Genomic DNA, 13445 nt, shown 5'->3' with positions numbered 1-13445 from the left:
AGCCATCTGCATTTGCTCTGGGACTTTGAAAGTAGGATCAAAGCTAGAAGGTAATTGCGCAATAAAGTAGGTTTGTTAGCTTTGATTCACCTGGGGGAAGTGAGGCTTTCACCTCCCATGGTGCAGAAGACTGGGAATTGCCCAGAGATTATAATTATGATGAAGTGAAGATGGATGTGAATAGCTTTGCTTGAGATATGCTGTCTTTGTTAGCTAACAATTCATTTTGCTTCACCAGTGTGTGGGGTAGACTCAGCACAACTGTCTAGTTTCAATAGTGCTTGTTCTGCATCTCTTCATTCTCAACCAGTCTGTAGGGTATGAAAAGATCCTACAGAAGATTCTTTATTGTTAATAGCATTCATTTATCTTAGCTTTGCTAGGTGTTATTAGACAAAGGAATGCTTAGTGTAGGGTTAGACTTTTGCAAAGTGTAGTTGGAATGTTTGACTGAGAGGATCAGAACTGTTTTTAGAAAAGAAAGACTGTGCTCAGACTGATCAGGCTGGATGTACCTACCTGCTTGGTAGTTACCAACATCTCTTGCAATTCTTCTTAGCCTAAGCCTTTGGGCAGATATGCCAAATGCTATCTGAACTGTATTTTCCTAGGAGAAATACTCAGTTTATTGTTAAGGAGGTCTGTTGAGAAGGTTTTTGATCTGTCTTCAATGCCGGCTCTCCTTGCAGTTGTCTGATTCTCTGCTTGGTGAGCTGGTCCACGCATCTTGCTTGAAATCTCCCTTGTAATGTCAAGTTCTGCATAGTTCACTTTCCACTGTAGATCACAGTCAAGTTCTTTTACCGTAGAAGGAATGGCAGTTCTTTTGCTGAGGTGACAATATGTATATTGGACTAACAGAAAATGCTTATTGAGGCAGCTGAAACAAGAGGCAGTGCCCTGCACAGAGGCTGATGCAGAATACTTGTAACTTAGGATATGGGTGTGATGATGGAAAGTGACCAAGGAAAGTGCTAGGTTAGGAGAATGATTATATATGTTAATGCCAGTATAGTCTAAAAAAGGAAGAAAGATGATTCTCATCTACATGAACAGGTTAGCTGTATTAAAATAAAAACTGGAATATTGTCTTAGCATAATACTTCGTGGGTTTCTGGTCTGAATTCAGACTTGGCCAGTAACTGTGCTTTGACTGGTTTCCGATATTCCAGTCACTCATTTAAACAAGAATGTAAGGTCAAACCCCAGTTTGATCTCCTTTGGAGTTGCACATTTGAAATGTATATGTATACTTTTAGCCAGAAGGAAACATTACAATGATCTAATCTGACCTCTTACATAAACTGGGCCACATGTGTTTGAGACTTACAGGTGGACTCAATAACTTGTGATGAAATAAAAGAATATCCCTACAAGACATAAGGTTTCAATTTTAATTTGAGGTCTTGTAGTGGTATGAAATACATTGCATTCTTCAGTTGTGTTTAAGAATGGATGAACTTCTGAAAAATAATCTTAATTTCAACACAAGTTACAGGAGTATGTGATCACTTGTTGAGCCTTTCATCAAACATCTTTTCTCTGTATGTGTCTGTAGATGGTGTTCTCTAGAACTGAGCAGACCAAGCTCACCACTGTCAGCTGTGCCACAGCTCTGGCTCTCTGCTTGGAGAAGGACAGCTGTCCAGCATCTTACCTGCTTGGTATCAGGAGGTTTTAAAGATACTGAGGTCTTGGGGGGCAACCTTACCTCTGTTTTTCCTCCACATCTGAATTGTATTCAGACTAAACCAAAAGAAAGAAAGAGTTTTATCTCTTTGTCTTGGGTTAGGCCTTGCTGTTACAATAAACTTTGTAGAATATTGTGGCAATTCTCAAGTATTCCTGGATCATAAGCACCTCTTTACTCTGTTCAGATTGTGGCTGCTAAAATGATCTTTGCTGTAAAGGTGAGAAGATCAGATACTATATCTTTGCCATTAGATTGATGTTATATTGACATTAATTATGATTTTCCTACTGCCCTTTTTCTTTCTTGCCCACCCATGTTGTTGTTCTTTACTGGATGGAGCATGCTATGTTATTAATCTTTTTGTGTCTTTTGAGACCATGCAATCTTTCACAACCTGTTTCTTCTACTTTGTGTATGACAAATATATTAATAGAATTGGTTGGAAATGTAATATAATCTTCTTTGACTCTCAGTGGATTCTGTTTTCTTGTGTCCTACAGTTATATTTTTATGGAAAGACTCTGCATTTAATTTTGAGTATGGAAGTGAGACTGAAAATGCATGTCTCTGTAAATTGAGGATAAGTCAATAAGGAGAAAAGAGGGCTGCTGGAGAAAATGGGCTGAAATTATGGTCAAGGTGCAAGGCAGCCTGAAGATATGATGAGGTCCAGCATGCAAATCAATCTGTGTTACTGTGTCTCAGAGAGTTTTCCTTTTCTCTGTGCACCCTTTGTTGAGTGTTGTTGCTAATGGGAGGGACTCAGCATTTTAAGTGCAGTTCTTATACTGCCTGTTCTGTTTCATTCTTCAGATATATTATAACACCCATGTACACACAGTATGTTGCTAAAGACTTTCAGGTGTCTTCCTTAGGAATGAAAATCCCTGCTGATATTTTCTATACATGATCCCAATCTTCCCTGTAGAGTGTTCTAACTTGATTATAGTCCTGCACTTCAGTTGATGTACTCCGTTGTCTCCTGGGCTTTTTAATAACAAATGTTGTATGTTGGAGGGCGTTCTTCACTGAACCTTACTTAATAGAAGTTGCTGTTTTAAGTGTATCTGTTACATAGTATTTTTTTAAAAGAGCAATGCAACATTATTTCACTCAGATCTCCTTTATCAAACGCCTTCTCGTGCTGCTAGAGAGGTGTTAGGCCTTCCAGCTCGTAGCTGATTTTATCTTTATGGAGAAAAGATGGAAGTAAAATTGGCAAGTCTTTCCAGTAACAAAACACATCACCTGAACCCGGTTATGTGAGTCAGTAAATATCACCTGAGCTGACTGATGGAGAAGCAGCTTTCGTCTGTGGGTCACTTTTCATCAAGCATGCTCCCTGTCAGCTTGCAGTCTTGTTGGCATCAGGTTACTCAGCCTTTCAACTGATGACATAACAGATTACAGAATGGTATGGAAAGTAATATTTTGACCTTTTCTAGAGTGGGAATCTTCTAGTAACACCTGTCATCAGGATCAGTTTTTATGGCTGTGTGTGTAGCTTCAGCCTTGCCCATAGCTGGGTATGGATGAAAAGCTGAATAAAATGCTTCTCTTAGTCACTGGTATGGCTGCATTAATATCAGTCTTCCTGAAGTTCTCATGTAATGTAATGGAGGCTCTTTTCTTCAACTGGGATCAGATACGCCTTTCAGAAAGCGCATTGGTAGATGTGACATGGATGCACCAATTAACACGGTGGTAACCATGCCTTTCCTCTCCTGTTTGCTGGGGAATGGGAAAATGAGGAAGTAGACTGTGGGAAATGGAGAAAAGCTGTGGTATGCAGCCACTGCTGGGGCTCCCAGTCTGCAGTTCTCCTGTGCCATTCATTGACCTAACCAACTTCAACCTAGCTTTCGGTATTGACGGTAACAAACACCACTCAAATTCCCCCGTAATCAAAAGGGGGCTCAAAAATGGCAGCTGGACTGTGAGCACATCCCCCAAGTTTCTCAGAATTGTTAATGTCAGTGAAATTAAAGGAAAATAGTGTAAGTTCATGTATCTTTTCCTTTTTTCCCTGCCTTGGTTTCTTTAGGCTTAGCTTTCTCTGACAGTATAAAATTTGAACTTTAAGACAGATAAAATACGATACCGATTTATATTTACTGGCTAAAGAAGTGTCTTTCCTTTGCTTGTATAGTGGCAAAGTTCTGGACTGAAGCAGCATAGAAATACTGCTTTTTTTTTTTTTTCTTTCCACAGAGTTCCCAGTTGCTCTAGACTATCAGATTTTTACAAACAGGTTAAATTAAATCTCTGCTCACAGTGATTGTATTTAGGACAGCTTGCATTTTAGCAAACACACATTTTTATATTCTTAGCTTCACAATTACGCTTTGATTTGTTTGCAATGCTTTCACACAGATTTCTGTGTAGACACAGGATTGGGACTCCAGCTGTGGACTTTGTCAGTTGAGCATAGATGTGGTTTTTCCCTTTTAAAAACCTTACAGAATTTTGTAAGAAACCGTAATCGTATCAACTTTTGTAAGAAGCCGTAATCATAATCAACTTTTCTTAAAATATTCTGGGTTTTGGTTTGGTTTTTTGGGGTTTTTTTGCATGTTTTTGTGTGGGTTTTTTGGGTGTTTTTTCACCATCTAGGATGAGGACAAACTTACTGAAGATTTGTCAGTAAGTGTATGTGTGAGGGTATAATGCTGTTGTACAGACTTACACAGACTCCTTCTATTTTCTGCAGTAGGCCAGTATGCTTCCAGAAATGCACTTGGGGTCACATTTGCCTTTGCACTCTACCATTGCTATAAAGAGTTAAGAAAGTAAAGTAGTGTTTTATTGATAATATTTCTGATGTTTAATTAAGTGAGGGTAAGATTGTGTGTCTTGTCCTTTGGCTGTTTATTCCCTGTTACAAATTTTTTGAAAATCTGTGTATGCTTGCAAAGTATTTTTTTTTTTAATTTGGAATAGATGGATGTTCTGAATTGACTTGTCAGATGAGGGCTATTATGTTAGCAAGCAAGATTTTATCAAGGTAGCTTGGAGAAGGAAAGGGAAGCTATAGTAGGCACAGGCTGAGGGGACATATCCATTTAGTGCCAAAAGCAGCAAAAGGATTGTATGGTATATCAACCAGGATAATACTGATGAACTTACTTCATAGTGGGTTGAATATTTTTTGATTCAGTGTTTTGAAAAAAAATCTAATTTGGGCTTGTGGTGATAAATATAACTTACATTTTAATTTGAACTTCCTAATTTGATCTGCAGAAAAATCTAGATACTCTAGATACTGCTTTCTGAATTAATCTCATTAAAAAGATCTACACTTTAAGTTTATAATGGTGCAATAAGCCAAATAGTTACATTGAAATTCAGTTTTTTATGGAGCTGCTTTCTTGAACAAGTTTGTGAGTCTGAGTATTTCATTCTTGCCATTTATCACTTATGGACTGTGTATGGCACTCTGAAATCTTTAGGTGAAAGGTGCTAGAGATGTAGAGAATCTGTGGTAAGGATAGTATAATGCTGAATCCCAGCAGAGAGGTATGTTATAGAGATGTGATTCTTGAATGTCTTTATGACTTGTTACTGTGTGCTTGTTTAAGAGTTGCAGGGTTGCATAACGAAAGCAGAACAAAAATATTGAATAACCTTATGTAAGTGTGAAATGGATAAAATGAGTGTGGCCAACTAAAGCTGTGCCTAATTTATCTGAGGTGAACATTTATTTTCATCACTTGTTCTGTTGTTTGTGTTCTTGTTTTTAAATGACACTTTGACACCTTTTGTGTAAGCTATGCATATTAATGTAATTGTATTTACTTGTAGGTGGCTCTAACCAAAAGAGCTGATCCAGCTGAGTTGAAAGCAATATTTTTGAAGGTATGTGTAAAGTAAATATTTTACTCTCTCTGCTTAAATTTTTCATATCTTTTGCTCCTTTATTGCAGCATACAACTCTTGATGGTTTTTTTTCCAACCATTAATCATTCACTGTATTGTTACCATGTTAGACTTAAATACCATTATCAGAATTGAACAATGCTCACCAAGAAGTCAGATATATTCCTGAGTGATTATTGTATTGACTCAGAAGCAGTATTGCTATCTTAGAAAAAACCCACATTGTTCAGAGAATGTGGTAGGAGTTTCATTATTGTTCTTACATGTGGTAAAGTGTTCATGTAGATACCTTACTGTTAAATTATTTGATAAACTTTCTTCTTCCATCCTTGCTATCCTTTCTTCCTTAGGGTTATCTCTGCTTCTGTTATTTGTAGAACTGTTGGGAAGATCACCATGTGAAGTGCTGGCCATATTTATTATTTAACTGAAATTCTTTCTTTGTTGGCCTGCTGTGGAGAGCATGCAAGTAAAGACTCACATACTTGCTTATATACTTGAGAGAAATGTGCTTTAGTTTTGCTGAAGACTGGGAGCTGGTTCTCCAACGCTGCTCTGTTCTTGTGAGACCCCACCTGCATTGCTGCATCCAGCTTGGGACTCTCAAGATAAGAAGGATGTGAACCTGTTGGAGCTAGTCCAGAGGAGGGTCAAAAAAAAGATGATCAGAGTGCTGGAGAACCTTTGCTATGAGGACAGACTGAGAATTGAGATTGTTCAGCCTGGAGAAGAGATGGCTCCAGGGAGATTTTGCTGCAGCCTTTCAGTACCTCAGTGGAGCCTACAAATAATCTGGAGAGGGACATTTCACAAGCATAGGGACATTTTACAAGAACATGTAGTGGTAGGAGAAGGCAGAATGACTTTAAATTGAAAGAGATTAGGTTTAGGTTAAGGAAGTAAGGAAGAAACTCTTACTGTGAGTCCCCAGAATAGCTTGCCCAGAGGAGTCGTGAATGCCCCATCCCTGGAAGTGTTCAAGGCCAGATTGGATGGGGCTTTGAGTAACCTGGTCTAATGGGACATGTATGTGCCTATGGCAGGGAGATTGGAACTAGATGATCTTTAAAGTCTTTTCCAACTCAAACTATTCAGTGATTTTGTGAAACTGGCTTTCTTTGACCCATTTCCTAAATTTAAATAACTGTGTCTAGCCTTCCTGAGGTTCATTAGTCCACTATCTGGGTAAGTTTGGTATTCTGCTATAAAAAAAAAGAGTAGAAAAATTTGTGGTTCTGAAGAATAAATACGAGGTAGATGGCACAGTGCTATTAGGGAGCTGTTGTATCTAAATTATTTCTGTGGAGGTGTTGAGACAGCTCATACTTTTCCAGTTTCTTCCCTCCATCTTTGCTCTCCAGCATCATGCCCCACTCTCTGTGTAGTTCTTGGTATTTTTTCCATTGTCCCTTGTGAGCTATTATTAACCATATGTGTAGGTGTCACAATGTATATTGCCTGTATTTATAGTTTTATTATATACTGTCAGTATTTATAGCTCTGAAATGAGATTTTCAGTTGAGAAAGTCAGGATTTAACTTCTTAAGTCCTGGAACTTGTATCTGTCAGGAGAGCAAAGAGACCCTTGCAAAAGAAGGGGTTATGTGGTTTACAGAGGAACATACTTGAAGAGCAGGAGCACAGCAGCAGAAAAAGCAAACAGGGAGTAGACCACTGACCTGAGAAGACAGTAGCATTGAGGAAGGAAATAAACACACTAGAGAGAAGCCCAGTCCCTTCTGAGCTATGAGGTGATCCTCAGTTGGAGAGTGGGGAAGTTGGTTAGTTGGTTTGCTGAGAATAGTGGGAAAATTTTTTACTACCTGCCCGTGGATATTAATCTCTTAAATTTCTGAAGACTTTCTGAAGATTGTAGCTCCCTCAACCACCTGGTTTGGTGATTGAATGGGTTGTAGTTTAGCACACTAAATGCCACCTCTGACTTCTTCTTCTTCCTCTTTTGCTTTCCCTTCCACTAAAAAGAAGAGATCCCAGTAAAGAAGTAATGAAATGTGAGCTAAATGTTTTGTTCAGTGTAATGCAGCATTGTCATGCTGCTTACTCCCAAGAAGGAAAAAATGATGAGTAAATGTGTTATGTTGTTTCATGGTCTACAGATGAGTGATGCCCAGAGTGTTAATTAAGCTTCTCCAGGCTATTTTAAGTGGTGAAGCCAATAGAGTTGCTTCTGCAGATTGTGGAATGTTCACTTACAAAATAATTTGACAACTATTCTTTCCTACTTCAATTCAGAATTTAAAAATGTGATTGCTGTTTAGGGATGGTACCCACAGTGTAGAAATAAATGTGAAGTTATCAGTTTAAATGCAGTGCATTGCAGTCAACTTGTAGCATATTTAGTATGTCAAATCCCCAATAGAATGTTTGCAAATCTTACTTTAAATGTGGTTAAACTTGTTATTACTTGACTATATAAAAAGTGTGTAAATAAGTTGCTAAAAAGCCATTAAGTACTATGTATAATATCAAATTCTCTGTGGGTATAATTGTCAAAGTGGGGGAAAATAAAATTGTAAAGAACCAATTTTTAAATGCTGCTCCTCCAAAACAAATAGAATTGATGTTTTCTTTATTTTTGTTATGATAATTTCCAAGAGTACTTCTTCTAAGTCTTCTAACATAGCCCCTAAGAGATTAGATTTTAGTCAAAGTGATCAAGCTGACATTTTTCAAGGTCATTTTCTATATGTAGTATAGAGTACGTGATTGGATTTCAAATACACTTGAGTAAATCACAATGACAAGAAACAGGGGGACACTGAAACCTTGTGCTGTTTTCTGTTATTGAGTGCCCTAGCAGGGGGTTAGACTGGATGAAAAAAAGAAATGTAGAAGCGCAGACTGTCTGACTTATTTGATTTGTTTCTCAATAGCAGCTGTGTTAAAAGTTTCTGTGGCTGGGATTTTGAAGGATTCTGTCTTTCTGCAAATGATTACATTGAAATCAATTGATCTGTTAGTTCTTATAAAAGTATACAATTCAAAATTCCTTGCAGTGTAGCAGCTAGCAAGCATGTGTTATTGAAACAGGAATCCTTTAGCACTATCCAATATATAGATGCCAAAACAAGTTATGTTTTGTTGGACTTGCTTCTCTGAAGCCCTATTTCTTTAAGATATTGCTGTACCTGAAAATGGTATTTCTACAGCACTAGAAGAAAATAATCTACTTACTGTAACACTTTGGCATCCCTCTGAGAGTTATATGCCTACAGCAGGTATAACAGTGCGCTGCAGGCTCCAATATGAAATGAAAACTGGCAGTTTTCGTCCCTTAGCGGAGCCACAGTAATGTGAAATAAAACATGTGCTTGAAGTACACTACAAAATAGCAATAGGCATCTAATTTATTTATTACTTTAGTGTGGATAATACTCTGTGGGGAGATGCAATGATAGTTTATCATCCTACCCTGCCTTAAAAAATTAAAAAAGAGAAATAAGCGGTTTCTTTCCTGTTCTCAATGCATACTTGTTATCTCAAGATAGATCTGTTTCCCTTAAAGCTAGCACATGGTTCTACAAATCTTGCCTGGGATTTCTGTTTCTCTTAATAATTGTCATTATCCTTTTTATTTTCTCAAAATACATTCTTTAGAGTTGATTTCAAATTTGACCTTCTTCAGAAAATTAGGAGTTAAATATTTGAGGGTAGAGGTGGTAACAAAGGGAATTTTATTTATTTATTTAGATATTATCTTCAAAAATATTAATATTACTTTTATTTGTAATGTATTACTGGAGGCTTCCCCTGGAAGCAAATATGCTTGGGTCTTTTCTGGAGTAGTATGCTAGTAACTGTGTGTAAAGCAGGGATAATATATGACAGGTGTCAGAATTCTTTTCTTATTTCTGCAGTGTGCTGAACTGTCAAAGTTCGTTTTTCACTGTTATATTTTTCTGCAAATGGTACTCTTTGGCCTCCTTTCATCACTTCAGCCAAGGAGAAGTATCTGTAGGCTCTCCTTTCCTTAAGGAGAAATCTCCGTGGCTGGAGGTGATGCAGTAGAGTCCTCCAGTACAGCACCCCCAGGTGGACATTCCTGCGGGATCATTTGCTGCCCTGGCGTGTGCAGGTGTCACCAGCCCTGCCTTCTCATAGAATGGCTAAAGAAGGACTCATTTCACATAAATAAGATATGCTGTCAGGCTTTCAGTGGGCCTGAGATGCCACATACCTGCTTGCAAATGTGCTTGTTCTTCTACTTCAGAAACATATTTGGTGCTATGGAGAATTTCTAGACTACTGTGGAGAAATTTTGACATGATAATCAAAAAATCCTATGTCTGCCATTCGTTGTGTGGGAAGCTGAGCCTTCAGCTGCTTCAGTTCTCTCCTCTTACTCTTTCCTGTTTGGGTCTAGGCTGTAGGTTCCCTGGAGCAGAACTGTCATCCGCTGTAACAGAGGCCTGCTCGTGATTGGGGACTATGGGTGGTGGTAATAAATGCCTGGAGGATGTGTGGCACTAAATATTGTATTCACTTAACAGTATGCAAGTGTGGAGAAGAATGGAGAATTCTTCATGTCTCCTAATGACTTTGTCACACGGTACTTGAAGATAATTGGAGATGGTTTGCCTAATGCAAGCACTGTACAGCTCCTTGCAGGTGTGGTGGATCAGACAAAAGATGGGTAAGTGGTTTATTGTGGTTTTGGTTTTGGTTTGGGTGGTGGGGGGAATTTGTAGTTGATTGTTTGTTTGGGTTTTTTTTGCTTTTTCTGTTGTTCATTTAAAAAATACAAAATCATTTTTTCAAACAGTGTGATCCTTGAAGTGGGGGGTTGTTTTATTTTCCCCTGCAGATCCATAAAGAGATACAGAATATTTTAAGTGAAAAGAGTGGAAACATTGTTTTCAACTGCACTTACCATTTAGTGGTGCAAACAATTTTCTGTCTACTATGTATTTTTAATTCATGGAACCTTTCATGTTTGTTGGCTGGCTCCCCTAGCTCCTGCTTTTCTTTCCTTCCCTGAGTCTTTCTGTCTCTGTTTACTTTATGTATCTGTCACAAACACATTCAAATAGAAATCCAACGTAAGTTTAGAGGGTGTAGGAAGAGATCCTAGAAAAAAGTGCCCCTGCTTTGTTTTGCCATGGCACTGTTAAAGGTTTTTGCCGCTGTGTTTTTGCTTCAAGAGGGAGGAGGAGCACCTAAGGTATTTAGGGAGCTACTCTGCAATCTTGGGAAGACAGCAGTGAAGTTGGTTGCACATGGTTTGCATTTGAAAGGCCGACTTTGCCAATAGGCAAGATTAACTACCCTTCCATCTTCCTTCCCCCTACTTTAATGAAATCCTAGTATTTGCTTTTGGTACATGCCCAGGCAAGCTATCTCTTCACCCATATGAGTTGTTGAACCCTCCCTTTAAAGTATCTTTAGAGAAATTTGAGAATAATTAGCTATGGACTTAAAGTGTGTAGTTGTGGCATTTTTAGAAACCAGAAAACTTCAGGCATGACTCATATCAGTGGTTGCAGAGAGTAAAATGTGAGATAAACAAAGCATGACTAGAGAATGCATTCTTCCTAGGAAAAGATGCAGGCATAACTGAGAAATTTTGCAGTCCTTTCTGTGCTCTCTTTTCGACTCAGCCACTCTCGTGTATTTGCAGCTGAGCACCTTAAGCCTTGCAGATGAGTTAATGTGATGATTGCTGCCCCAGGAAAAGAATTCTGTAAAAGCTTGTGTTGGTAACATTGATGGCATCAAGAAAGCTATGTCTTCAGACAGCATTTGACTGAAAACATTAAACATTTCTCAGATTTCTTCCATTGGTTTGATGCCTGCAAAAACAGCATTTTCCAAATTACATGGCTTCAAATCCATTTTGTAATAAGAAGATTGAGAACATAATCCATACCTTGTGATTTGGATCTCCCTCACAGAAGCTGATGTCAGGAAGAACAAAATGTAAAACTGTAGCCTATGTGAACTTGTTGACAAGTTTGGATTTCGTAACTTGGCGTGATCTTGTAAGAGTTTTGCGGTGTAGTATTGAGGCTTCTAATTGCTGCTTTCTGCCGTGGGTAAGGATTGTTTCTGTAATCCACACTGCAGTGACAGTTCCTAACGTGTCTTTGGAGAGTCTCTTCTGGCATTCAGGCTGTCTTCCTGTTTAGCTAATGTGTGAAAGAATGGAGAAAGTTTGGGGGGTGATTATCATCCATCATAAAATGGGAAGTGATGATCATCCATCTCCCTAAAGTGGCATTGCAGCCTTTTTTGCCATGTTGCTCAGTTTTTGTACCTTGTTCTCCTGGTGTTTAAAGTAATTTGCAGAGTAATCACCTGAGGCTAGGGTCAGCTGCTTTTTGGTTCCTGTCACGAAGTCTCCTCAAGGCAGCAACAGAACTACTGGTCCTCTCCTATTGAATGTTGCCAATTTAGCAGTCCAGAGCTCCCAGTTTTACAGTGAAGCACAAACCAGCTTTTGTTGGTGTTAATTTTTAATAGGCTTTCAGTGTTTAGGGACTTACACATGGTTAAGGTCACCAGAGTCTGTTCAGTAATTTAGCATTATTTCTATTATGAAATAGAAGGTGTCTTGCAAGAGCAAGATACCTTGTTACAGTGTTGGTGACTTAAAGTAGTGCAGTTCTGAAAATACTGCTAGGCTATTTCCAGAAGCATTTATCCACTGTCTTGGATCCCTCTTTTGCTCTGAAGAAGCAGCTGTTGTTCATGACTGTTGAGCATGACCAGTTGTCACTAAAAGGGTCTGAGCCTCCACCAGGGCTGTTCCTAGCACTCTTTAGAATGCTTTTTAATTCCTCCTGATTTTGGTGACAAGTTAGATATACATACCAAGTGTAATCAGTGTGAAATACTTAACTGGGTAAGTACACAGGTGAAACACAGACAGCACAAGGACTTCAGACTCACGAGCAGGGCGTATAAGTGGGCAAAGAGTTTCTTACCCAAGAGCTGAAGAAGTTCTGAGTGTGAAATGAAACAAACTGCAGCTCTTACATACAATCTCACAGTGGTCACTTGTAGACAAAAGCTCATGTAAGTCTAGCCCAGTTCCTGCATGGCCAGAGATTGAGGATTTGAGGGTCTACTTGAGCTGTTGTTGTTGTGACAAAGGTACGAGACCTCTTAAGGCATACTCTGTTGTTCAGTGAATATCTGTTGCCATGGGAGCAAGTTTTGCCTCCATCTTAAGCCAGGGCAGAGGTTTATTTGATGGTGGGCTTTTCTGCTGTTCTCTTATGGAGGCGTTTTTTTAAGGTTTCCTCTAAAAAAAGGAAATACTTTCCTTGCCAGACAAACCTTTCAAAGTAGTCGACTGGTAATAAAATACATTTTAATAAGTGTTGTATTGCGTGGTTGTTGTTTGTATGAAACAGATTGAGGAGCCTGGTTCCTGGCCTTAAGCCTCTCACTCCTAACCTTAGTTTTAAAAAAAAAAGGCTTCATTTGACCTCACTTGGATCAGAAATTTCCCCAAAAAACAGTAGCTTTCTAAAGGCCTATCAGCAATAGGCATTTTCCTTCCTGACTACTGTAATATAATTTTTCAGATTTTTGTTGGTACTTTTAAACATCTGCCTAACAAAATAAGTATTTACTGCACGTCTTTGTTTGGACTGTAGTAGCTAACACTTTACTAAGAAATACCATATGCTTTATTTATAGAAAGGACAAAGTATTCAAAAATAACACTTGGAAATACCAGCATTTTCCATTATTATTGGTTATAAATTTATCCTCTAATGCACCAATTTACACTATACTTAGTTTACCTGGCTTGCAGTGTAAAATAATAGATGTAGCTTCAATTTGTGTCCCATTATGTTACCATGTTTAAATTGTTGATACAGTAAAAACATCTGCATTGATTTCTGAG

The 13445-nt window shown here is 38.4% G+C and overlaps 1 protein-coding gene across 5 annotated transcripts in view; it reads left to right on the top strand.

Annotated features, from left to right (window-relative positions):
- The window catches only part of SLC25A13 (solute carrier family 25 member 13), a 99008-nt gene that overhangs the window by 18263 nt on the left and 67300 nt on the right, over nt 1-13445 (top strand). For all 5 annotated transcript variants that reach the window (XM_058026398.1, XM_058026416.1, XM_058026424.1 and 2 more), the window contains 2 exons: nt 5495-5548; nt 10081-10223. In XM_058026398.1, coding sequence (XP_057882381.1) covers nt 5495-5548; nt 10081-10223 — 197 coding nt within the window. The remainder of the gene's footprint in view (nt 1-5494; nt 5549-10080; nt 10224-13445) is intronic.

Source organism: Melospiza georgiana, chromosome 1, assembly GCF_028018845.1.
Source record: "Melospiza georgiana isolate bMelGeo1 chromosome 1, bMelGeo1.pri, whole genome shotgun sequence".
Lineage (NCBI taxonomy): Eukaryota > Metazoa > Chordata > Aves > Passeriformes > Passerellidae > Melospiza > Melospiza georgiana.
This window is presented reverse-complemented; position numbering and strand designations above follow the sequence as displayed.